This window comes from Grampus griseus (assembly GCF_964374135.1).
Source record: "Grampus griseus genome assembly, chromosome: 12".
NCBI lineage: Eukaryota > Metazoa > Chordata > Mammalia > Artiodactyla > Delphinidae > Grampus > Grampus griseus.
In genome coordinates this window covers 73009740-73034036 of record NC_139006.1, presented here as the reverse complement: position 1 = coordinate 73034036, position 24297 = coordinate 73009740, and the positions used below count along the sequence as shown (strand labels likewise).

The 24297-nt window shown below is 44.8% G+C and overlaps 1 protein-coding gene across 5 annotated transcripts in view; it reads left to right on the top strand.

Moving 5' to 3' along the window:
* Positions 1-24297, top strand: part of ALPK2 (alpha kinase 2) — an 88201-nt gene that overhangs the window by 4672 nt on the left and 59232 nt on the right. For 3 of the 5 annotated variants that reach the window (XM_082668153.1, XM_082668154.1, XM_082668152.1), the window contains exon 2: positions 18344-18411. The exons of the other annotated variants lie outside the window; for them this stretch is intronic. Coding sequence is in view for 1 of the 3 variants with exons in the window: in XM_082668154.1 (XP_082524280.1) it covers positions 18384-18411 (28 nt within the window). In the remaining 2 variants the exon portion in view is untranslated. The remainder of the gene's footprint in view (positions 1-18343; positions 18412-24297) is intronic. 5 annotated transcript variants of the gene reach the window in all.

The window sequence follows — 24297 nt, the reverse complement described above, 5'->3', positions numbered from 1 at the left end:
TAGGCACTCAATAATTGAATGAGTAAATAGCCATATGGTACTAGATAACTAGATTGAGTCCTCTCCCTTTTTTTCTTGATGAGTCTGGCTAAAGGTTTGTCAATTTTGTTTATCTTCTCAAAGAACCAGCTTTTAGTTTCACTCATCTTTGCTATTGTTTTCTTCATCTCTATTTTATTTATTTCTGCTCTGATCTTTATGATTCCTTTCCTTCTACTAAAATTAGGTTTTGTTTGTTCTTCTTTCTCTAGTTGCTTTAGGTGTAAGGCTAGGTTGTTTGAGACTTTTGTTTCCTGAGGTAAGATTGTATTGCTATAAACTTCCCTCTTAGAACTGCTTTTTCTGCGAATTCCAGGTATAGTCATGTATGATTCTAATATTCATTGGTCTCAACTACTTTATGGCCTTCATTGTCATAAGTACATTCCTTGGTTCCCCTCATATACCACCTTTCTACTAGGAAATTGCTACCCATTGCTCTTCTGGCCCTGGGGATGGATTGGTTTATGCTAAACTGACCACACTTTGCTTTCGGCTTCCTTGTGAATGCTGGTAATTCAGATACAACCTTGGCCTTGTTGGTGGCGTATCAGGTCTCACAAATTGCTAACTAGATCCAGGAAGATCTTACCACATCCCCCTAGCATTCAAGACCTTCCACAATATTGCTTCTGTTTACCTCTGAGAGGCAAAGCAGACGTACACGCTGGCTACCTTACCTGGAAAAGGGAGACTTTTCTCAGAATGTGTTTTTTCCATCTTCTGGTCTGGAACGCCATCACTCAGCTTGTTGCTAGCTCAGCTCACCTACTCCTTCAAGGCCAAGGTGCAGGTCCTTCAAACTGTACTTCCCCTGAAGCACTTTCCTCATCCCTAACTATGATTTCTCCTTCCAGAGAAACAGCATGCTTGTCCTCATTCTTTGTATAGTGTGGTGAGCTCTGGACCTGAGTTTGGTTCCTGCCCTACTGCTTTCTGACTCTGTGCCCTGGGAAAAACTACTTAAGCTCTCCCAGCCCCAGTTTCCTCATCTAAAACAAAATAATACTAATAACAATAATAATAACAACCGCCACCACCTCACAGAGTGTTGTACGGATTAAATGCTCAGCACAGTACCTATTATGCAGTTAACATTTCATAAGTGTTTTCATTTTTCAATTTATTATTTACCTTCTTAATCCATATGTCCTTTCTCCCCATATCAGCCTCCTTTTGGCTGGCTACAAGAGGATTTAATACCTTTTTTTAATTGAAATTTTTAATGAGATATTGTACGTGCACATATAGTTGTAAGAAATGAGACAGAGCGCTGTACACTGTGCCCAGCTTCCCCCGATGGTAACATTTGGCAAAACTATAGCATACTTTTCACAACCAAGACATTGACCTTGATACCATCTGTTGATCTTATTCAGATTTTCCCAGTTTTACTTGTGCTTCTGTATGTGTGTATGTATGTGTGTGTAGTAAGATCTATAGAAATGTGTCACTTGTGTAGGCTCATGTGATAAATGTGGTAGGAAAGTTCATTTAAGTGCAGCCGAGTAGCTAGGCAGGCAGTGTAATAACACGGTATACGGCAGCTTGAAATGTGCATGGCCACCCAGTGACAGGCAGACACAGGTCTCCAGTAAAATTCTTTTAAAGCATAGGAAAATATAAGCTGATAATCTAAACCGTCTTGCAATATAGTTTTCATATCTGGGACAGAACCATCTGAGATTCGAATTCATCTGCATAATAAAATGCATCACCCCAAATAACAACTGTTAGCACTGACTCAGGAAGGCGGGTAAGCCAGCTCTCTGCTGATGATGGGAAGGGCCGAAGTTTATAATCACTCATCTCTCAGAACGTGGCAGTCACGCCTCTTGTCAGCACTACTCCACGGCTGACCCAGGGAGTAACACAAACGTTTGTTTTGTTTTTAATCACAAAGCCCACTGTGCCACTTCTGCCTAAACCCATTACCATCCTGGACCTGCATGATTACTGCTCACTGCAGGTGTTGTACTCAGTCGGTATTAAATAATCAACGGCCGGCCATCATCAAAAAATCTGCAAACAGTAAATGCTGGAGGCGGTGTGGAGGAAAGGGAACCCTCCTGCACTGCTGGCGGGAATGTACATTGATACAGCCACTACGGAGAACAGTATGGAGGTTCCTTAAAAAACTACAAATAGAACTACCATACGACCCAGCAATCCCACTACTGGGCATATACCCTGAGAAAACCATAATTCAAAAAGAGTCATGTACCAGAATGTTCACTGCAGCTCTATTTACAATAGCTGAGACATGGAAGCCACCTAAACACCCATCGACAGATGAATGGATAAAGAAGATGTGGCACATATATACAATGGAATATGAGTCAGCCATAGAAAGAAACGAAATTGAGTTATTTGTAGTGAGGTGATAGACCTAGAGTCTGTCATACAGAGTGAAGTAAGTCAGAAAGAGAAAAACAAATACTGTATGCTAACACATATATGGAATCTAAAAAAAAAAAAAAGGTCATGAAGAACCTAGGGGCAGGACGCGAATAAAGATGCAGACCTACTAGAGAATGGACTTGAGGATATGGGGAGGGGGAAGGGTAAGCTGGGACAAAGTGAGAGAGTGGCATGGACATACATACACTACCAAATGTAAAACCGATAGCTAGTGGGAAGCAGCCGCATAGCACAGGGAGATCAGCTTGGTGCTTTGTGACCACCTAGAGGGGTGGGATAGGGAGGGTGGGAGGGAGGGAGATGCAAGAGGGAAGAGATATGAGGGTATATGTATATGTATAGCTGATTCACTTTGTTATAAAGCAGAAACTAACACACCATTGTAAAGCAATTATACTTCAATAACGATGTTAAAAAAAAAAAAATCAAGGGAAGCTCGTTAGTACCTACAGCCTTGCTACTCACCTTGTGGTCTGCAGACCAGCTTGGCAGAATGCAAAATCTCAAGCCCCGCCCCAGTCTTGCTGAATCAGAATTTGCAATTTTAGCCCAATTCTTAGGAGATTTGTATGCACACTAACGTTCCAAAAGTCCTGGTCTGCAAGAAGAGATCTTTCCCACTGAGACCCTAAGGCAATGGTCTCAACCCTGCTGTACCTGGGATCACCTGGGACCTTAAACCATTCTGATGCTTGAGTACCGCCCCCATCCCTCACTCCCCCTACAAGATTCTGATGTAATTTGTCTGCAGTGTGGCTTGGGCACTGAGGGTTTTAAAAGCTCCCAAATGATTCTCTGAACCTCTAAGATTGAGAATCTTGGCTGTGCTTTAGAACCATCCCTGGTTTTCTAAATATACAGGTGCCCAAGCCCCACCCCCAGAGGTCCTGGTTTTGGTGGTTCTAAGGCCCTCAGGGAGTGGAATGCAAGTGTCACCCTGGGGGTTCCAGGTCCCACACCGGCAGAGCAGGGCCACCTTTCCTGAGAGGTTGTACCCCTCACGAAAGCGCTCCCTCAAGGATACTGGACCCCCTCGCACCTGATTTTCTGCAATCTTAGCCAAGGAACAAAGCGCCAGGTTATTCAATACTACTTTTCAAATCAAGGTAGTGGGCGTTCTCCACGTGTAAGCTGTTTCTGCTCTGGTACGGTATATGCATTCCCGCAACACCTCATATTCTGCAAAGTCACAGTCCCCACAGCTTCTGGGGAAAATAGTATTCCCCGCAGGTTACTTCATAAACAGGCCATTTAAAAACTAGAGACAAAAGCAAAAAATGAATGCAAGAAGTTCACTTGGACCACCCAGGGAGGCGGCTCAGGTTGCCTGAGGGCCGCCACAGCAGAGATTAAATATACACAAGGTCATTGAGTGGAAGTGCTGGCAGCCCTTTAGTCAGAGCAGCTGGAGGCTGAGATGCGAAAACAGAAATGGGTCTCTGTGGAGCCGTCTGTGAAGCTGGGCCTGGGAGGTGCCGCGTGCCTTCAAGTGACCCAGGCCTGGAGGGTGCCTCTTAGGAGCACTGGGGCAGGCTTCATTTTTTTTTAATTTATTTTTTAATTGAAGTCTAATTGATTTACAATGTTGTGTTCATTTCTGCTGTACAGCAAAGTGACTCAGTTATACCTATATTTTTTTCAGATTCTGTCCCATTATAGTTCTCACAAGAGATTGAATATAGTTCCCTGTGCTATACAGTAGGACCTTGCTGTTTATCCATTCTATGTGTAATAGTTGGCATCTCCCAGCCCTAGTTCCTCAGTCCATCCCTCCCCCACCCCCCAGGCTTCAGTTTTAATTTTATTAAAATATGACTACAAAGGGTCCCTGCTGCCAATGCAAAAGCTGAGTTAAAGGCTATTCCCTTTCCTGCTCAAGATTCTATAGTTTACTCCAGCTATTCAGGGGCCCTTAGCCTAGGAAAAATTGCCCATGAGCCAACGCAGCATCTATGTTATACTGATGTCGTTCCCTAGTAACTGATTTCATCGGGCTACCTCATTACAGAACACGTGTTACAGAGTCCCCCCTGTGCCGCGGGGGCACAAAGGCCTGCTGCTCAGGGGCTCCAAGGCCTCAGGGCACTGCCTCCAAGTGGGGGCCGGGATGATTTGCACTGGGAATCACCTGCTAAGGTGCTTGTTTAAAGATACAGATCTCTGAATTGTACCCAAGACTTGTTGTATCTGCACCTTTAATTAAGTGATTCTTAATTAATTAAGTGATTTAATTAAGTGATCCCTTTAAGTGATTCTCCTGAGCAGAATTTATGCCATGGGCTTAACTAGAATGAGACCTGGTGTGACTACTACAACTTGAGGCGTTCCTGTAAAGAATCGCAGGATTTTGGAAACCACGGGAAGTTTAGGGCTTGTCAAGTGTAACCCCTTTGCCCTAAGAGGACAAAAACCTCATGACTTGGATTTTTCTCTGCTTTCTAGTTGGCTTGCTATAAATGCAGCTTGGGCTTCACCTGTCCAGCCACTGAAATAAATACAGATCCTGATTTATTGTAACTAATCCAAAACAGGTGTACCATCTACAGCTGAGTTTTATTTTGAGGAGTAGGGACGGGACAAGAATCCGAGTGGCAGCAGGAGAGGCTGGTGAGAGGAGGGTCCTTGGGCTGCAAGGATGAGTTTTAGTCCCTGTAGCAAATCTCTCATCACTGCCTTGGGTGGGAGCTGAGTGCCAGAGACATGCCTTATTGGTCTTTTTTTTTTTTTTTTTGCTATGATTGAAAGTGAACTTGCTTCACTGAAAAGGGACCGAAAAAATATTGGGTTACCCAACCATCTATCAATACGAACGCTAAAGCTGTGGTAATCAGAACAGTGCGGTAGTGGTCCCAAACAGATAAGTAGATAAACCAAAGTGAGTTGAGAGAACAGAATCAGACCTAAGAATATATTGGAATTTGGTTTAAGATAGAAATAGCCAAGTTTTAGGGAAGAAGCAAAATCTTCAAAGTTGACACAACTAGCCATCCGTGTGGGGAAAAAAAATAAGACCAATGGACCTCAAATAAACTCCAGATGGATCTTTTTAAAATTAATTAATTAATTAATTAATTTATTTATTTTTGGCTGCATTGGGTCTTTGTTGCTGCACACGGGCTTTCTTTTGTGGCGAGCGGGGGCTGTTCTTTGTTGCGGTGCACGGGCTTCTCATTGCGGTGGCTTCTCTTGTTGCGGAGCACGGGCTCTAGGTGCGCGGGCTTCAGTAGTTGTGGCGGGAGGGCTTCGGTAGTTGTGGCTCATGGGCTCTAGAGTGTAGGCTCAGTAGTTGTGGCTCATGGGCTTAGTTGCTCCACAGCATGTGGGATCTTCCTGGACCAGAACTCGAACCCGCGTCCCCTGCATTGGCAGGCGGATTCTTAACCACTGCACCGCCAGGGAAGCCCCAGATGGGTCTTTGAGTTAAATATAAAAAACCCAAACTATAAACTACTGGAAAAAGTATTGGAAACTATTTTTATGACCTTGAAAGCCACAAGATATTCTTGGGATGTAAAGAACATCAACAACAACAACAAAAACAAAGAAAAAATGTGACAGTTTTGATTACATCAAATTAAAAATTTTATATAACAAAAAACACTATGAACAAAATTAAATGAAAGTGACGCACCAGGAAAAATATGTCAAACATGTAAGAGACAAAGATTAATTTCCAAGGCATATAAAAAACAAATAGATAAGAAAAGTACCCTTAACAACTGAATTTTAAAAAAGGTAAAAGTAAATAAATATGAAGTTCATGGAAGAGAGAATCTACGTGGTTATTAAACATATGAGAAGATGTACAATCTTGTGAGTAGTTAGGAAAATACAAATTTAAAAGATGTAACATTTTCACCCATCAGACAGACAAAAGATTTAAAGGATGATAACATCAAGTTATTGAGATTATGGAGAAATGGGTTCATTGCCAGCAAGAATGTAACTTGGTGGTATCTTTTAACACGAAGAAGGGCAGCAGTGTCACTTTTCGGTATCTACTCTCAAGAAGAGCTTACACACGGGGCCCAGGAGGGCTGTGTACCATAATATGTTTTGCAGAATTGTTAGTCTAAGGAAACATTTATGCAGAAACAGCTAAATAAAATGTGGCCTGTTCAGATGATGGGCATCTCAAAACATAATATAAAGAGAAAGGTATAGTGCAGCATGATCCATGATACCATTCATGCCCTCCAGACTAATCCAGAATAGTGTGTATGTTCTTATACATACATATATATAGACATGAAATTATTTTTTTTAAGTCTGGAAGGATACACACCAAAATGATAATGGTGACTAACTCCAGGGAGGGAAATAGGAATATTGCATTCAGAAGGGTGATTAGTAATGTAACATTTTAAAAGGAAACTGTATTCATTTATTACCTGCATTATTGAAAACTAGTGGTTTTTTGAATTTAACTTAATTTTAATTTTTTTAACATCTTTATTGGAATATAATTGCTTTACAGTGGTGTGTTAGTTTTTGCTGTATAACAAAGTGAATCAGCTATATGTATACATATATCCCCATATTCCCTCCCTCTTGAGCCTCCCACCCTCCCTATCCCACCCCTCTAGGTGGTCACAAAGCACCGAGCTGATCTCCCTGTGCTATGCAGCTGCTTCCCACTAGCTATCTATTTTACATTTGGTAGTGTATATATGTCCATGCCACTCTCTCACTTCGTCCCAGCTTACCCTTCCCCCTCCCCGTGTCCTCAAGTCCATTCTCTATGTCCGTGTCTTTGTTCCTGTCCTGCCCCCAGGTTCATCAGAACCATTTTTTTAAAAAGATTAGATTCCATATATATGTGTTAGCATACAGTATTTGTTTTTCTCTTTCTGACTTACTTCAATCTGTATGACAGACTCTAGGTCCGTCCACCTCACTACAAATAACTCAATTTTGTTTCTTTTTATGGCCGAGTAATATTCCATTGTATGTATGTGCCACATCTTTATCCATTCATCTGTCGATGGACACTTAGGTTGCCTCCATGTCCCGGCTACTGTAAATAGAACTGCAATGAACATTTTGGTACATGACTCTTTTTGAATCATGGTTTTCTCAGGGTATATGCCCAGTAGTGGGATTGCTGGGTCATATGGTAATTCTATTTTTAGTTTTTTAAGGAACCTCCATACTGTTCTCCATAGTGGCTGTATCAATTTACATTCCCACCAACAGTGCAAGAGGGTTCTCTTTTCTCCACACCCTCTCCAGCATTTATTGTTTGTAGATTTTTTGTTGATGCCCATTCTGACTGGTGTGAGGTGATACCTCATTGTGGTTTTTATTTGCATTTCTCTAATAATTAGTGATGTTGAGCATCTTTTCATGTGCCTCTTGGCCATCTGTGTGTCTTCTTTGGAGAAATGTCTATTTAGGTCTTCCGCCCATTTTTGGATTGGGTTGTTTGTTTTTTTGATATTGAGCTGCATGAGCTGCTTGTATATTTTGGAGATTAATCCTTTGGCAGTTGCTTCACTTGCAAGTATTTTCTCCCATTCTGAGTGTTGTCTTTTCATCTTGTTTATGGTTTCCTTTGCTGTGCAAAAGCTTTTAAGTTTCATTAGGTCCCATTTGTTTTTATTGCCATTACTATAGGAAGTGGGTCAAAAAGGATCTTTCTGTGATATATGTCATAGAGTAAAACTAGTGTTTTTGAAAAGGAAAACAGACTGGGGCCTAGGAATCCTCGATTCTAGTCCTGGTTCTGCCAGTGACCAGCTGCACATCCTGTGTCATTTCTTCTCCTCTTGAGGCCTCTTTCCTCAGTGTGAACTGAAGGGATTCAACAAGAAGATCTGTTTCCCAGGCACTAAAGTCCTGTGAGTCCTTAATTCAAAAAAATACCAAAAAAATATATCAGCTACCAAAAAAATATCAAATAAAATGGAAGGAAATGTGGATCTCTAGGTGAGGAAAGTCTGTCTAAGCATAAAGGGAAAGAAAAATGGATAAATCTGACAATGTTCGAGGTAATTAGGTTTAGATGAGTTCATGAGGGTGGACCCCCCCCCCCCACAGTGGGATTAGTGATCTTATAAGAAAAAGAGGAGAGACCATGGGGAGGCAGCTGTACTGTATGCATGCCAGAAAGAGAGCTCTCACCAGGAACCGAGCTGGTTCTCCAGATCTATGAGAAATAAAATTCTGGTGTTTATATATATACAATGGAATATTACTCAGCCATACAAAGAAACGAAATTGAGTTATTTGTAGTGAGGTGGATGGACCTAGAGTCTGTCATACAGAGTGAAGTAAGTCAGAAAGAGAAAAACAAATACTGTATGCTAACACATGTGTATGGAATCTAAGAAAAAAAATAAAAGGTCATGAAGAACCTAGGGGCAGGACAGGAATAAAGACGCAGACCTACTAGAGAATGGACCTGAGGATATGGGGAGGGGGAAGGGTAAGCTGTGACAAAGTGAGAGAGTGGCATGGACATATATACACTACCAAACGTAAAACCGATAGCTAGTGGGAAGCAGCTGCATAGCACAGGGAGATCAGCTCGGTGCTTTGTGACCACCTAGAGGGGTGGGAGGGAGACACAAGAGGGAGGGGATATGGGGATATATGTGTACGTATAGCTGATTCACTTTGTTATACAGCAGTAACTAACACACCATTGTAAAGCAATTATACTCCAATAAAGATGTTAAAAAAAAAAATTCTGGTGTTTAAGCCACCCAGTCTATGGTATTTTGTTAGAGCAGTCTAAGCTGACTAAGATATAAAGTCACCCTCAGAATTCACAGCCCCAGGTAATTTGGGAGCTATTTGGTGCACTAATATCGTAAATTACTAACAATCATCCCTATGGTTTAAAATAGCTTCTGTTTGTATCTAATTTATACCAGAGGTTACCCTATTCACTGGGAAGCTGTGTTCTTATGAATGGTGATATTGATATTTTTGTGTTCATTGCATGGCACGTATATGACACTGTCCTAAGGCATTTTTCTGAAATGGAATTGTTACCCAAACTAAGCAATAAGGAATAAGCCATGTCAGTCAGTTGTGTAGTTAAAAGATGACATTGACTTGGAGGTACACTTTTCGATCATCATCCCAGCTTCTATACTTGGTCAAAAGTTTGCACTGCCTGTGGGGAGAAACAGAAGTGTCTCCTCATCCACAAAAATAATCGCCCTTTATTGAGTGTCTGTCTTCATGTTCCTAGTACTGAACGAATGCCCCGCATTTGCTATTTCCTTCAATCCTTGTAATAATAGTGTGAGCCTGCCCACAAGGCTCAAAGATGTTAATTAACAGGAACATGGCACGTTTATTTCAAGTGGGAAAAATGGAATTCAGATTCCCTAAGGCAATCAGGTCAACACACCACAAATTGAAACTGCTGCTGCTACTGCTGAGGGCCACCGAAGTTTGAGAAAAGAGCCAGGATCATTCAGGAAAAAGAACCCCATTAATTGGCTCCAAAATCCAGATTGTTTATGAAATTATCTAATTGTCCCCAAGGCAGATTTGGATTCTGCCTGCCCCCTAGCTCCTCAGTCACCTGGGCTCAACTGCCCCCGGGTCACTCCGTCTGCTTAGTCCTACAGCTCTTCATTTAGAGCCTCTCCTGTCCATCACACTGGATTAGATCCACACTATCCTGATTCATCTGCCCTGCTGGACTGTGAATTCCCTGTGGTCAGTGGTGAGCCTTACTGAGCACACAGTACCTGGTCGTTAGAAGAGCTCAATAAATGTTGAATTGAACATTGCCCTGTGATCTGAAAGGCCCATGTACAAAAGGGGATATCAATCCAGCAAGCGTGACAAGCACTCCAGAAACATTGTCAACCAAAATAATATGTATAGATTTGAATAGTGATCATTCATTTCAAATGATACGAAGGTATAAATATGGAAAAGTCGTGTTTTAGTTTACTAGGGTTGCCATCATAAAATACCACAGACTGAATGGTTTAAACAACAGAAATTTATTTTCTCAAAGTTCTGGAGGCTAGAAGGGCAAGGTCAAGGGGTCAGCAGAGCTGGCTAGTTCTCAGGCCTTTCTCCTTGGCTTGAGGTGGCTGCCTTCTCACTGGGCATGCGTGCGGTCATCTCTCTGTGGGTGCACGTGTCTGCTGTCTGTCTATATCCTAATCCCCTCTTATAATGACACCAGTCATATTGGGTTAAGGGCCACTCTAAGGACCTTACTTTACCTTATTCACCTCTTTAAAGGCCCTGTTTCCAAATACGGTCACATTCTGAGCTTCAACACATGAATTTGCGGGTGGGGAAATAATTCAGCCTATAACACATAGTTTCTAAGTCTATCACTGACCATTTTGGGGCACAAGTCACTGAGAATTAGGATCTGGAAAGTCAGCATTTTAACTACCTCAAAACTCTGATTGGGAAAATTCCACAATTCTGGAAAAGCAAACACGCCCCAATTTCTTCTCCCTGTGGCATGAGGATGCTGGCCGAGGGACCACCCAGCAGATTGCCCAGGTTCAGTTGACAGTGTGGTAGGCAGAACAATGCCCCCGAAAGATTAGGTCCAAGCCCTAGTCCCCAGAACCCGTGGATATGTTACCTTACATGGCAAAAGGGACTTCGCAAATGTGAATAAGTTAAAGGTTTTGAGATGGGGGACTACCCTGGATTTCCCAGGGGTCCAAATGTAATCACAGAAGTCCTTCTAAGAGAGAGAGGGAGGGAGAAGAGTCAGAGAGAGATTGGAAGATGCTGTGCTGCTGGCTTTGGAGATGGAGGAATGGGGCATGAGCTAAGGAAAGCGGGCAGCCTCTAGAAGCTGGAAAAGGCAAGGGATTTCTTCTCTGGAGCTTCCGGAAGGAATGCAGCCCTGCCGCTAACTTGATTTTAGCCCAGGGAGATCCATGTCTGACTTCTGACTTCCAGAACTGTAAGATAATCAATTCGTATCTTTTAAGTGACTAAGTTTGTGGTCATTAGTTACAGCAGCCATAAAAAACTAATGCAGGGCCTCCCTGGTGGCGCAGTGGTTGAGAGTCCACCTGCCGATGCAGGGGACACGGGTTCGTACCCCAGTCCTGGAAGATCCCATGTGCAGTGGAGCGGTTGGGCCCGTGAGCCATGGCTGCTGAGCCTGTGCGTCTGGAGCCTGTGTTCCGCAATGGGAGAGGCCACAACAGTGAGAGGCCCGCGTACCGCAAAAAACAAACAAACAAACAAACAAAAAACTAATGCAGACAGAAAGGATAATTTTTAAAACAAAGCACTTCAGAGCAAGTCAGGATATGCCTTAGGTTTTTACTTCGGACATCAGAGAAGGAACCCATTTATGACACACACTATGCAAATTCTAGATGTCTTTGGCTTCAAAAGCTGACACAGAAGAGAAAACAACAAGAAAAATGGTAATTCTACCCAGAACAAGGCCAGCTTCATCTAAAGTATGTTGGGAATTCCCTGGCGGTCCAGTGGTTAGGACTCGGCACTTCCACTGCAGGGGGCCGGGGTCCGATCCCTGGTTGGGGAACTAGGATCCCACAAGCTGCGTGGCCAAAAAAATAATAACAATAAAATAAATAAAATATAAAATAAAAGAAAAATAAAAAAACAATAAAATAAAAATAAATAAATAAAGTATAACATTTTGGAACTCAGGGAGCCTCAGGGAGAAAGGACAGAGTCATGGACTCCACATCTAATCCACTCTGGAATTAGGATGCCTAGAATGTCTCCGTCTCCACACTGGTGTCCAGAGGAGCTCCTGGCCTGAGAATGCCTGTGAAGTGGATGGACTCCAGGAGAAAGTGTCCTGGGAAGGTCATGCCCAGAACATACCTTCTGACCGCAGGGCAGTCAGAGAGGCTGGGATGGTGCAAAGGAGGCTGGGAAACTCTGAGCAGCTTCTGGTGCAGGGTTTCCCAAACTTGATGCTGCTGACATTTGGGATGGATAATCCTTTATTATGTGCAGCTGTCCTGTGCATTGTAGGATGTTTAGCAGCGTCTCTGGCCAGTAGCAACCTCTACCTCTCATCTCTACCGCAGCTGGCAACCAAGAATGTCTCCAGGCAGCGCCCAATGTCCCCTGGGGGGTGGGGGGGTGCAACATAAATCACCCCATGTTGATTAGCTCTGGCTAAGCTCTGTACCCTCACCAGTGACAGCTGGGAAAGAAGCTGTTATTTCACCTAAATCAGTGCTGTCCAGTGGAAATATCATGCAAGCCACATATGTAACTTTGTGTAAGTATGTTCATAAGCTGTGCCACCATTGCCACGATTTAATTCCAGAATATTTTCATCGTCCCCCAAAGAAACCCCATACCCATGAACAGTCACTTCCTATCCTCCTCTCCACCACCCCTTGGCAAACTCCATTTTCTGTCTCTATAGATTTGCCTGTTCTGGACATTTCATATACAGGCACACCTTGTTTTATTGTGCATCGCTTTATTGTGCTTTGCAGATACTGGTTTTTATTTTATTTTATTTTTTACAAATTGAAGGTTTGTGGCAACCCTGAATTGAGCAAGTCTATTAGCATGATTTTCCCAACAGCAATTGCTCACTTCATGGTTCTGTGTCACATTTTGGTAATTCTCGCAATATTTCAAAGTTTTTCATTATTATTATATTTGTTATGGTGATCTGTGATCAGGGATCTTTGTTGTTACTACTATGACTCGCTGAAGGCTCAGATGGTAGTTAGCATTGTTTAGCAATGAAGTGTTTTGTTTTTTTTTAATTAATTAATTAATTTTTGGCTGCATTGGGTCTTCGTTGCTGCACGCAGGCTTCTCACTGTGGTGGCTTCTCTTGTTGGGGAGCACGGGCTCTAGGCGCACGGGCGTCAGTAGTTGTGGCTCGCTGGCTCCGGTAGTTGTGGTTCACGGGCTCTAGAGCGCAGGCTCAGTAGTTGTGGCGCACGGGCTTAGTTGTTCTGTGGCATGTGGGATCTTCCCGGACCAGGGCTCGAACCCGTGTCCCCTGCATTGGCAAGCGAATTCTTAACCACTGTGCCACCAGGGAAGCCCTGAAGTCTTTTTGAATTTAGTTATGTGCATTTTTTTTTTTTAGATATAATGTTACCACACACTTAATAGACAACAGTATAGTGTAAACATAACTTTTATGTGCACTGGGAAACCAAAAATTCATGTGGCTTGCTTTATTGTGATATTTGCTTTATTGCAGTGGTCTGGAACTGAACCCGCAATATCTCTGAGGTCTGCCTGTAAATGGAATCATACAATATGTGATTTTTGTCTGCCTTTTTCCAATTAGCATAATATTCTCAAGGCTCATTCATGTTAGAGCATCTATCAATACTTCATTCCGTTGCGTGGCTGAATAATATTATGTTCTATGGATCTACCGTACCTATTTTTGTCCATTCATCGGTTGATAGGCATTTGGGCTGTTTCCACTTTGTAGCTATTATGGATAATGCTGCTGTGAACATTCGTGGACACGTTTTTGTGTGGACATATGTTTTCAATTCTCTTGGGTAAATAGCTAGGAGTAGAATTGCTGGGTAACTGTATGTCTAACCTTTGGGGAAATATATACTGTTTTTCAAAGAAGCTGCACCGTTTTCCCTTCCCACCAGCAGTGTATGTGGGTAAGCCGGGTATGTCATTTTAATTTATTTTGGAAGCCACATTGTTAAAAATGTTCAAAGACACAGGTGAAGTAAACTTTAATGTTATATTTTAGTAACTCAGTGTAACCAAAATATTATCTCAACATGCAATCCATATACAAGTTATTAACGGGATATTTTACTTTTCTTTGGTTATAAGTCTTCAAAATCTGGTGTGTAGTTTACAGTCAATTTGTATGCTAACTACTTATTGGAAATACATGATCTGTATTGAGATTTCATGAAATTAACAGTTGAAAGAGTAGATTCACATACCCAAACTGTTCTGAACCTACTTAAATTTTTTCCTAACTGAATCACGTGTCGTTAAAAATTTTACATGCAAATTAACTAAAGTTAAATAAAAACTTAAGTTCAGTTCCTTAGTTGCACCACACATGCTTCAGGAGCTCACTCGCCACATATGGCTAAAGTCTTCTGGACTGGACAGCCCAGCTCTAAGTTATTTCTGTTGTAATGGTGATTTTTAAAAAGCACACTGCCCGAGGCCTCAACTTTGGTTTTCTTTTCTCTTCTACAGCTGATCCAGTGACAAGATGTAATTTTCTCTCTCTTTTTTAAAACATAGAATTTCTTTTTTGGAGTAGTTTTAGGTTCACAGCAAAATTGAGGGGAAGGTATTGAGATTTCCCATTTACCCCCTGCCCTCCTCAACTGTTAACATTCCTCACCCAGAGAGGTACATTTGTTACAACCGATGAACCTACACTGACACGTGGTTAACACCCAAAGTCCATAGTTGACTTTAGGGTTCACTCTTGGTGGTGTACGTTCAATGGGTTTGGACAAGTGTGTAATGACATGTAACCACCATCATAGTATGTAATGCTATTTTAAGGAAAGGGCTGCTTCCTGTATGTCATATACTCCTTGTTGGAACATGTGGCAAACAGCAGTGATTGTCACCCCCTGAGCCCCTCCAGCCTTCCACCCCTCACCCCATGCAGACCTTGTTTCTAATGACAAGCCCTAACTGAGGCAGCCCCCCACTGCCAGGACCTTCACGTCCCAGTTGGCATCCTGGCAGCCCTGCAGCTCGTTGGGCAGGCTCCACTGTGTCTCTTGTATCACTCTGAAAACAACATGCCACCCTGCCCCCAAACCCTCTATCGGGTTGCTATCAAGCTACAGGACAAGAGAGGACACATTCTAGCCGCATTGGAGGTCACAGGTGACCGGGCTTGGGAAATCGGATGTGGAAAAGAAAGCTGGGGATTGGGAGGGGAAGTGGCTTTTCCCTTAAACGTGTTTTTCTCCTGAATTTTCATCCTGAGAAGTCTAAGAGGCTCCTAGTCTGAAGGGGGAGAAACAGCATCATTGGCTCCCCAGAGGCAGGGATTCTACGGCCCATTCCCTCAAGGATTCCTGGGCTTGCATAGGGCAGTGCTTCCCAAACTGTAACACACATGCACGCCACCTGCCGACCTTGTCTGACAGCAGCTTCTCATTGGGCAGGTCTGGGGAAGGCCTGGGATCATGCATTTCTAACAATCTCCCAGGGATTTCCAGCGACCGCACTTAGAGTAGTGAAGGCTGAAGGCTTTCCCCACAGAGTAGTCAACGTGCCCCGCCCATCCCTTCGGCCCTCCTCCTCCAAGCTCAGTCGCCCAATCGCTTAGAATAGCTGATGTTTATTGAATGTAAATACGTGCCTGGGGCTGTGTTTTGCCCATTTAATTATCTCAGCAATCCAAGGGGATAAATCCTGCTGGTGTCTGGGCTCTGGGTCGGGATGTGGTGCAGCCAGCCTTTGAACAGAGTTGGCCTGATTCCAAGCCCTAATCACGACATTACACAGCTTCCTAATTCCATTTTCGGGCTGAGCCCCTTAACTCTCTTTAGAACTAAAATAAACTCTGATAACGGTGGTTGCCTCTGGGGAAGGGGACTTCGTGAAGGGGTAGGAGGAAGACTTATTTGTCACTCTACACCCTTTCACCGGATACCGTGTGAATTTTGTGCTGTGTATGTATCACCTGTTCAAATAAATTAGTGATTGGTTTAAAAAATAGATAGTTAAAAAACAATAAGCCCATAGCCTTCCTATTCATAGTTAGAACACACACCAGTAACTGGGTCAGTATCAGACCAGTTCTCAAGGGGATCAGATATTTTCCTTCAAATTGGGCACTGAGCATCATGGCTGAGATGGTGAAGGTTCTATCCTTCCCATCCTCTGGGAATACAGAACAAGGCTGGCTTCGACTCTCACCAGACGATAACTGATACAATACTTACCACCTGGTTGGCGAGGACTTTTCCAGAGCTGGTAGACTCTATAGGAACAATTCAATGAGTAGATAATATTGGTAAAAACGGTGCTTTTCAAAGTCATAGGTGAGATTCCTTCCCTTGAGACAGCTGGGCATGGGCCTGAATTCCACGGTGCTTATCTTTGCTCTTTTGTGATATCACACATTAACGAAGAGGAAAAAAATCATGATGTTAACCAGAAACTGGTTGTACTCAGCCTTCGTGGGTACCCAGATGCGATTCACTAGCCTCACTGCCGGTACACTAACCTCAGCTCATTGCTGGGCTCCTGAAAATGTGAACTTTCACATATATGGTAAAGGAATTCAGGTGAATTCCTTTCGAATACATATAGTGAGTGAATCTAATTGCTAAAAAGAGTTTACAGGAAAAGGCTCTGACCTAACCAGTTTTTACTGAACACATGAAGGTCTAGGGTAATTAGCCATAATGAAGAGTGCCAATAGGAGAGCGTGAATTTGGCTCAGAGGGACATGTTAGGGGACGGCAAGGTCCAGATTGGCTGGAAGCTGGTGTATATAGATGAGAATATTAAGAAGGTGGGGGCTGGAGCCTCTGGGGGCCCGTATCACTGACCTGCAGAGTGGGAAGAGACCCAGCTCCCTGCTGGGCAAATAACAGAATGTTCCTGCTGTGCTCAAAATAGCTTTGGACACCTGCACCCTCCCCCCACCCAAAAAAAAACTCCACTAGTCTGAAATTTCATGTGCTTTCCACGTATATACAATAACCACATGGTCCTTCCCCTGTCCTTCCACCTCTCTTCACGTCACTAACAGAAGGGGTATAGGCACGTGTGTCCAACAAGACCCAGGGGCCTCACAAACAGGTGGCTGGAATCAAGCCCAGCTCCCCATTACTATAAGGAAATTACCATAACTCTCCCATTTTGAGCCACACATATGCAGACTGCGGGAAACGTTCACCTGAGTCTGTGGAGGTCCTCCTGCCCTGTTCTGCAGGGTTGTGACATCTGTCCATATACTGTCCTGGTGCTGTTGGTCCACTGAGGTCACTGCTGAGAGGTGGCCATTACCCTGGGCCATGCAGCCTCAGGTCTCCTGCTTTTTCTGTGCCACACCAGGGGCCTGATGGCCCATCTTGGGAGATTCCACGCAGCGCTGTCTGCCGGGGCTCTTGCTACCTCTCTGGCAAGAGCACTGCCCTTCTCTCCTGGAAGCTGGGAGCAGAGACACACCAGGTGCCTCCTTCCTCTCCTTTGCTCCCAGGCCAGCAGATCTCTCTCACCAGGGGAAGTCTGTCTCTGCTCAAAATACTCTGTTCATCCAGCAAATACTAATTGAACACCCACTCTATGTTAGACCTCTTTCTACGTGCCAGGGATGCAACAGTGAGCCAAGTGAAGTCCCCCGCCCCAACCCAGGGTGCTTACCTTCTAGTGGGAGGACAGACAATAAACAGAGGTACCTGTATCATCAGCAGTGATGGTGCTATAGAGACAGACAAGGCAGGACAGAGAGGGAGGGGTGATGCTTTAGGAAGGGGGTCAGGCCTCTCTGAATCTTCTAACTGTTCTGAAAATCCTCTAAATCCCCCTGACATTTTAGGCATTTTGATGCCCAGGAGCTCAGAGTCTAGAATACAGGCTGGTTTTGTTCTTCCCTCACCACGTCCCGCCCTGAGGCGGTGAGGAATGACCTATCCATCTGCTTGACTGGGGAGAGAGCACGAAGGTGATACAAGGAGAAAAGCAACCATGGAGTAAGATTCCTTCAACAGCGAGGTGATAGGAAGGGGAGTGAGAAGTGTCCCACATCTGTCAGGGTCTTGCTGCGTCCTCTCCATCTCCCCATCTCAGATTTCCGAGTGGCGGTTCTTCTCGCAAGGGAACTCATGGGGTAGGAGTGTCAGCACAGAGATTGAAGGAGGGCGAGAGGGTTCTGAGCTGATGAATGCGCTAATTCCATGTCCTAACCTGACCTTCGTAATTGTTACTGTGCTGCCCTTTTCAGAGGATCCAGGAACGCAGAGGATTGGCTTGAAAAGATACTGATGGATTTGAACTCAGAGAAAGTCAAAGGTACAAAGCAGCAGGGGGGACCCCGAGCCCGAGCAAATTGCCGCCACCCCTTACGCTCCCTTACGCCCCAGTTTCTCTCCTCGGTTACCTTCATCGCGAAGGGCAAGGGCAGGAATCCTGAAGGCAGGGAAGAAACAGGGAAAGGAGCAGCCGGCTTCTCCTGGGGCGCTTCCGGTGTCATCCCCCTTCCTAGATTTTGAATATCTTCTCCGCAGAAAGGCTCAGATCAGCTCAAACCTCCTATTTTCTGTGGTCCTTCAAAGTTCCCATCCTCTTGACCCGTCCCTTGCTGAGATGACGCACTGCGGGCCTCGCATCGTGTGTGGAGCTGGCGTTCTACAAATGTGGGATGGACCAGGCTAGTTAACCACGCCCCTCCCCAGCCAGATCCTTGGAGAGTCTCCGCACTTCCGGGAAAAGGGGGGCCGAGAAGCTTCTTGGCCCGTCGCTGATCCGAAGGACCAGTGGAGGCGGCAGGGACACTGGTCCTGAGGACCCCAGGCACGATCCTCAAGAGGACTGGAGTCTGGGGACACCTGGCAGGTTGCAGGGGAGGGAGCCCCACACCAGGTGGGAAGAGGAGCAGTCTGAGATGTTGCAGTCGGTCTTCTCATCGGGACTGGAGGAGCAGAGGTCAGGATGTGGCCTGTGGTGACACAGAGAGAGAGAGATGAACCGTGGGGCCCATCACACTCCATTCGCTGCGATGTCCAGTGTACCTCCCCAGACGCACCGCCACGATTCCGCGCCCACCCTGCTCCTCCTGGCAGCCCCGGGCACACTGCCTTCACCTTATCTCCATCCCCCCTGCACAATTTCGACACAAATAACTAAGTTGTACAGGGGCTCTGTTCGAGCCCAAAGATGGTAGCTGAGCTAACTCATGTTTATTTATTTATTTATTTTATTGAAGTATAGTGGACTCCCAATATTATTTTAGTTTCAGGTGTACAACATAGTCAATTGATATTTTTATACATTATACTCCATACCAATTTATTATAAGATATTGACTCTATTTCCTGTGCTGTACATTACATCCTTGTAACTTATTTATTTTATACCTAGTAGTTTGTGCCTCTTAATCCCCTTCACCTATTTTGCCTCTCCCCCCACCCTTCTCTCCTTTGGGAACCACTAGTTTGTTCTTTCTGTGAGTCTGTTTCTGTTATGTTGTATTTGTTCATTTGTTTTATTTTTTTAGATTCCACATATAGGTGAAAACATACAGTGTTTGTCTGTCTTTGTCTAACATATTTAACTAAGCATAATGCCTTCCAGATCCATCCATGTTGTTGCCAATGGCAATATTTCATTCCTTTTCAGGGCTGGGTAGTATTCCACTATATATATGTGTGTGTGTGTGTGTGTGTGTGTGTGTATAAACCACTTCTTTATCCATTCATCTGTTGATAGACACTTAGGCTGCTTTTATATCTTAGCTATTGTAAATAATACTATTATGAACATTGGGGTGCATGTATCTTTGCAAATTAGTGTTTTCATTTTCTTCAGATAAACACCCAGAAATGGACTAGCTGGATCCTATGGTAGTTCTATTTTTAAAATTTTGAGGAACCTTCATACTGTTTTCCATAGTGGCTGAAACAATTTACATTCCCACCAACAAGTGTTCCCTTTTCTCCACATCCTTGCCAACACTTGTTATTTAATGCATATTTATTAAGCACCTACTTAGTGTATCAAGTATTCCAGCAAACAGGTGTGTCAGTCCCACAAGAGCTTATAACGCAATTCCCTGAGCTGGAAGCCCGAGAATGGTCCTTGATGTCCTCCTCATCTTCAATCCCTACATCTAACCAGTCCCCCAATCCTGTCAATTTTCCTTCTACAGTGTCTCCTGAGTCGGAATCTTCCTCTCCCTATTGGTTTCCATGAGCTGCCATAACAAATTGTCACCCTGGGGGGCTTAAAACAACAGAAACTTATTCTCTCACAGTTCTGATGGTCAGAGGTCTGAGATCAAGGTTTTGGCAAGGCTGGTTCCTCCTGGAGGCTCTCTCTGAGGGAGAAGCCATTCCATGCCTCTCTCCTGGCTTCTGATGGCTGCTGGCCATCCTTGTAGCTGCATCTCTCCAATCTCTGCCTATATGGTCACATGGTATTTTCCCTGTGTGTCTCTGTGTCCAAATTTCCCTCTTATAAAGATACCAGTCATTGGATTGAGATCCATTCAAATCCAGTGTGACCTCATCTTAACTTGATTACATCTATAAAGACTCTTTTCCAATAAGGTTAGATACACAGGTGCCAGGGGTTACAACTTGAACATATCTTTTTGGAGGACACAATTCCATCCACAACACACTCCATCCTTCAGCCACCACTGTAGCCCAGTCTTCATAATTTTATCTAGACCACTGCAATAGACTCCTTGGACCACTGTCTTTCTCTTCTAAGATACTCTCATGTTACTGCAACAATCTTCCTGAAACCTAAATCTGGGAATATCATTCCCTTGTTCAGACCAATGACAACATCACTTTCCTAGCCCCTGTCAAACTTGGATGGACCCTCTTGTTATAGGCATAAATCTGTGCCATGTGTAGGAGTCTCCAGAACAAGACTGTGGGCTCCTTCAGCTGTCTCCCTGCTCCCACCCTTCCCAAATCCTAGTCATTCCAGATAAATGGGCACTTTGGATGCCCCAGTGCCTTTGTTCATGCTGTTTCCTCCATCATCTCTCCTTGTAGAGTATCTTCTGACCTCCTTGGCTTTGTCTACCTCCTTACACAGAATTCAGGTTCTAAGAAGACAGAATCTTTTCTGGTGATAGGATTTCCCCAGCAGGTAGGGTGAGGCCTGGCACGTACAGAGCTTTCCACGATTCTCTGTTGAATAAAGGAATGAAGGAATTAATAAATGTAAATGCACAGGCAGCAGATTCTGGATCTTTCTCTGCTACCCTTGTCCCTTCTCCTCTCCCTGAAGGAAACTTAATCTCTCCCATAACATTTTATTCCTAATCTCTCTGCTAGCATTCACTGTATATTTTAGCTGTTTGTAAGCCCAGCTGGGCTGTTACTCTGTGAGCTACGTGGAGACAGGCACTGGGTCTAATTCATCTGTAAATGCTAAGAACAAACACAGTGCCTGTCAATATTATTTGTCGAACTGAATTAAATCTACGTACAGAGGCAAGACAGAAGGGGGAGAAGTCGTATTCCCCCACCCCCTCCAATTTACGGCCTCCACTGTATTTATAGAGCTGAGCGTAGGGGCAGGGCAGGAGGTAAAGTTGCAAATTCTGTAAGTTCCCCTTTCTGCTGATGCTTGAAAAATTATCTTTCTGAGTCAGCACAGGTATTTTGATACTGCCTTGCGATTTCGGGCCTTTTTTTAAAGTGATGGTTTAAAAACAAGTGCTTTCGCATTTACCATCAAACTGATAGCGTTGGGTGGGAAAATAACCATCATGAAAACTGTTTACCCCTTCATCTCCTAAATTTCTAGTTCAGGGTCTAAATCTGGCAACAAATATATGGGACTCCCCAGTCACTGCCTCTCCATCACAGATGGGAGAGCCTGGGGCTCCGGCACAGACAGGTCCCTCCAAGAACAGTCCGAAGTGGTTGATGCTAATAACGGGGTCTGGAAGGCTGGGCTCTAGAACACCAGCCTTCCGGAGGGTGAAGCCGTGGGTAATTATCAGTCAAGTCCAGTTCACCTGCCTTCACCAATCAAGGTTGTTTTCACTGTTGCTACAAAAGACTTTCATGACTTCCAAGCGGCACTTTTAAAAAACTTTATTTATTTTTGGGTGTGTTGGGTCTTCGTTTCTGCGCGCAGGCTTTCTCTAGTTGCGGGAAGCAGGGGCTACTCTTCGTTGGGTTGCGCGGGATTCTCATTGCAGAGCACAGGCTCTAGGCACACAGGCTTCAGTAGTTGTGGTGCGTGGGCTTCAGTAGTTGTGGCGCACGGGCTTAGCTGCTCCGTGGCATGGGGGATCTTCTCAGACCAGGGCTGGAACCCTGGTCGCCTAGCGTTAGCAGGCGGATTCTTAACCACTGCGCCACCGGGGAAGTCCTCCAACCGGCACGTAGCATAAACAATAAGATGTTTTCCAGGAACTTGGAGGCAGCTGTGTCTAGTTGGAGCTGAGCTGGTTGAGACTGGTTAGGACCACCCACCCTCCAACTGGGCATGCGCGAGTGTCCGCTCAGTGACCTTTTGACGTCAGAGGGCCGAAAACTCCACCTTCAGATCGTGCGAAGAGCCTCCATTTTTGAGCGTGGAGAGAACAAGTGTCTCACCTTTTTCTTATTTCCAATCACCTTTCCCCACCCTCCCCGTGCCTCAGGCCGCCCTGCTTCAATCTCATAAATACCCTGAGACCCTGGCCTCCGGCGAGGCAGCTCTGAGGCTTGTTCCGCGGTCTCCTCGCTAGGCTGCCTCGCGGAGAAACTTCCACAAACTGGGGTCTGGGCGTTCTGGCGGCTTGGGCTTTGGGCGAGGGAATTTGGTTCAATAGCAAAAGAGGAGCAGCGGCAAGGGATGGACTCCCCGTTGTACTGAGTTTTATCCTCCGTTGATAGCAGGCTGCGGGGAAGGAGGGCCAGAGGGGAAGCCTGGGGAAAAGTGGGTTGCTGTAGTAGATTGAAAAGCGTCCCCCAAGTTCATATGCACCTGGAACCTCAGAACGTGAGAAAGATTAGATTCCGTGCAGATGTCATTAGTTGAGGTCCAAAGACAAAGATTCTTTTCTGGGGACACCCTGATTCCAGACTCTGGCCTCCAGAACTAAGGGAATGTGTGCTCTGTTAAGTTAACCAGTTTGTAGTAATTTATTTCCGAAGTCCTAGGAAAAAGCCCTAGTTACCAACGGTGGGTACAGGGAATTACCAGAAAAAATTCTTGTCTCTCCACTTATGCCTCAATTTTCTTCCAAAGCATCTCGGGACTGGGGGGAGGGGGGTGCCTTGGGGATGACATGGGGATGGTGATTAGAGTTGTACAGAGGAAAGCAAACATAAAAAACAGGTGTTTGGCTTTATTTTCATTTAAGCAGGGCAGTAATCTTTAAAGTCAGGCTTTACTGAGTTTTCTAAGTTCCTTTCTTCTTAGAACAGAGTCTTACCTGCACAATCGGAAATCGGGAGTGTGTGAGGGTGTGGACGAGGGGACCCGGCCCTCAGATGCTGGGACAAAAGGGCTGACGGAGTCGGGGCTCATGGGGGCACGTAATCCCAACTCGAGTTCCCCTAACCTCGGGGTTGGGTTAGAACAAACCGAGGGAAACTGTGAGGACGGGAGCTGTTTCCCTGCTTCCCTTCTGGGACACGGGGCCTAGCCAGTCCCCACCCACCTACCAGAGGCAGCTTAGAGAGAACTGTTCTCCACTCATCCCCCAAACCGGTACATGACTGGGGGCTTATGAGGAAGACACGATCAGTGCCAGAGAAAAAGCATGAAGGGAATGCGTTTGCTCACGCGCACACGAAGGCCTATGTGTGAATCTTCGCCACAAGTACAAATACCAGCTCAGTATATTTTTGCTTTCTAGCTCCAAATCAGTGAGTCCTAGACATTTTCTTTGTTTTTAAAGTCTTTCCCCCAATAACTTCAGCTTTCCAGAAGCTTCTTTTTTTTTTTTCCCCCGGTACGCGGGCCTCTCACTGCTGTGGCCTCTCCCGTTGCGGACGGAGCACAGGCTCCGGACGCGCAGGCTCGGCGGCCATGGCTCACGGGCCCAGCCGCTCCGCGACATGTGGGATCTTCCCGGACCAGGGCACGAACCCGTGTCCCCTGCATCGGGAGGCGGACTCTCAACCACTGCGCCACCAGGTAAGCCCTCCAGAAGCTTCTTGGTGAATCATTCTTTTTCTGTCTACAAGGGGAAAGTTGATTTCTGACGGCTCCATCAAA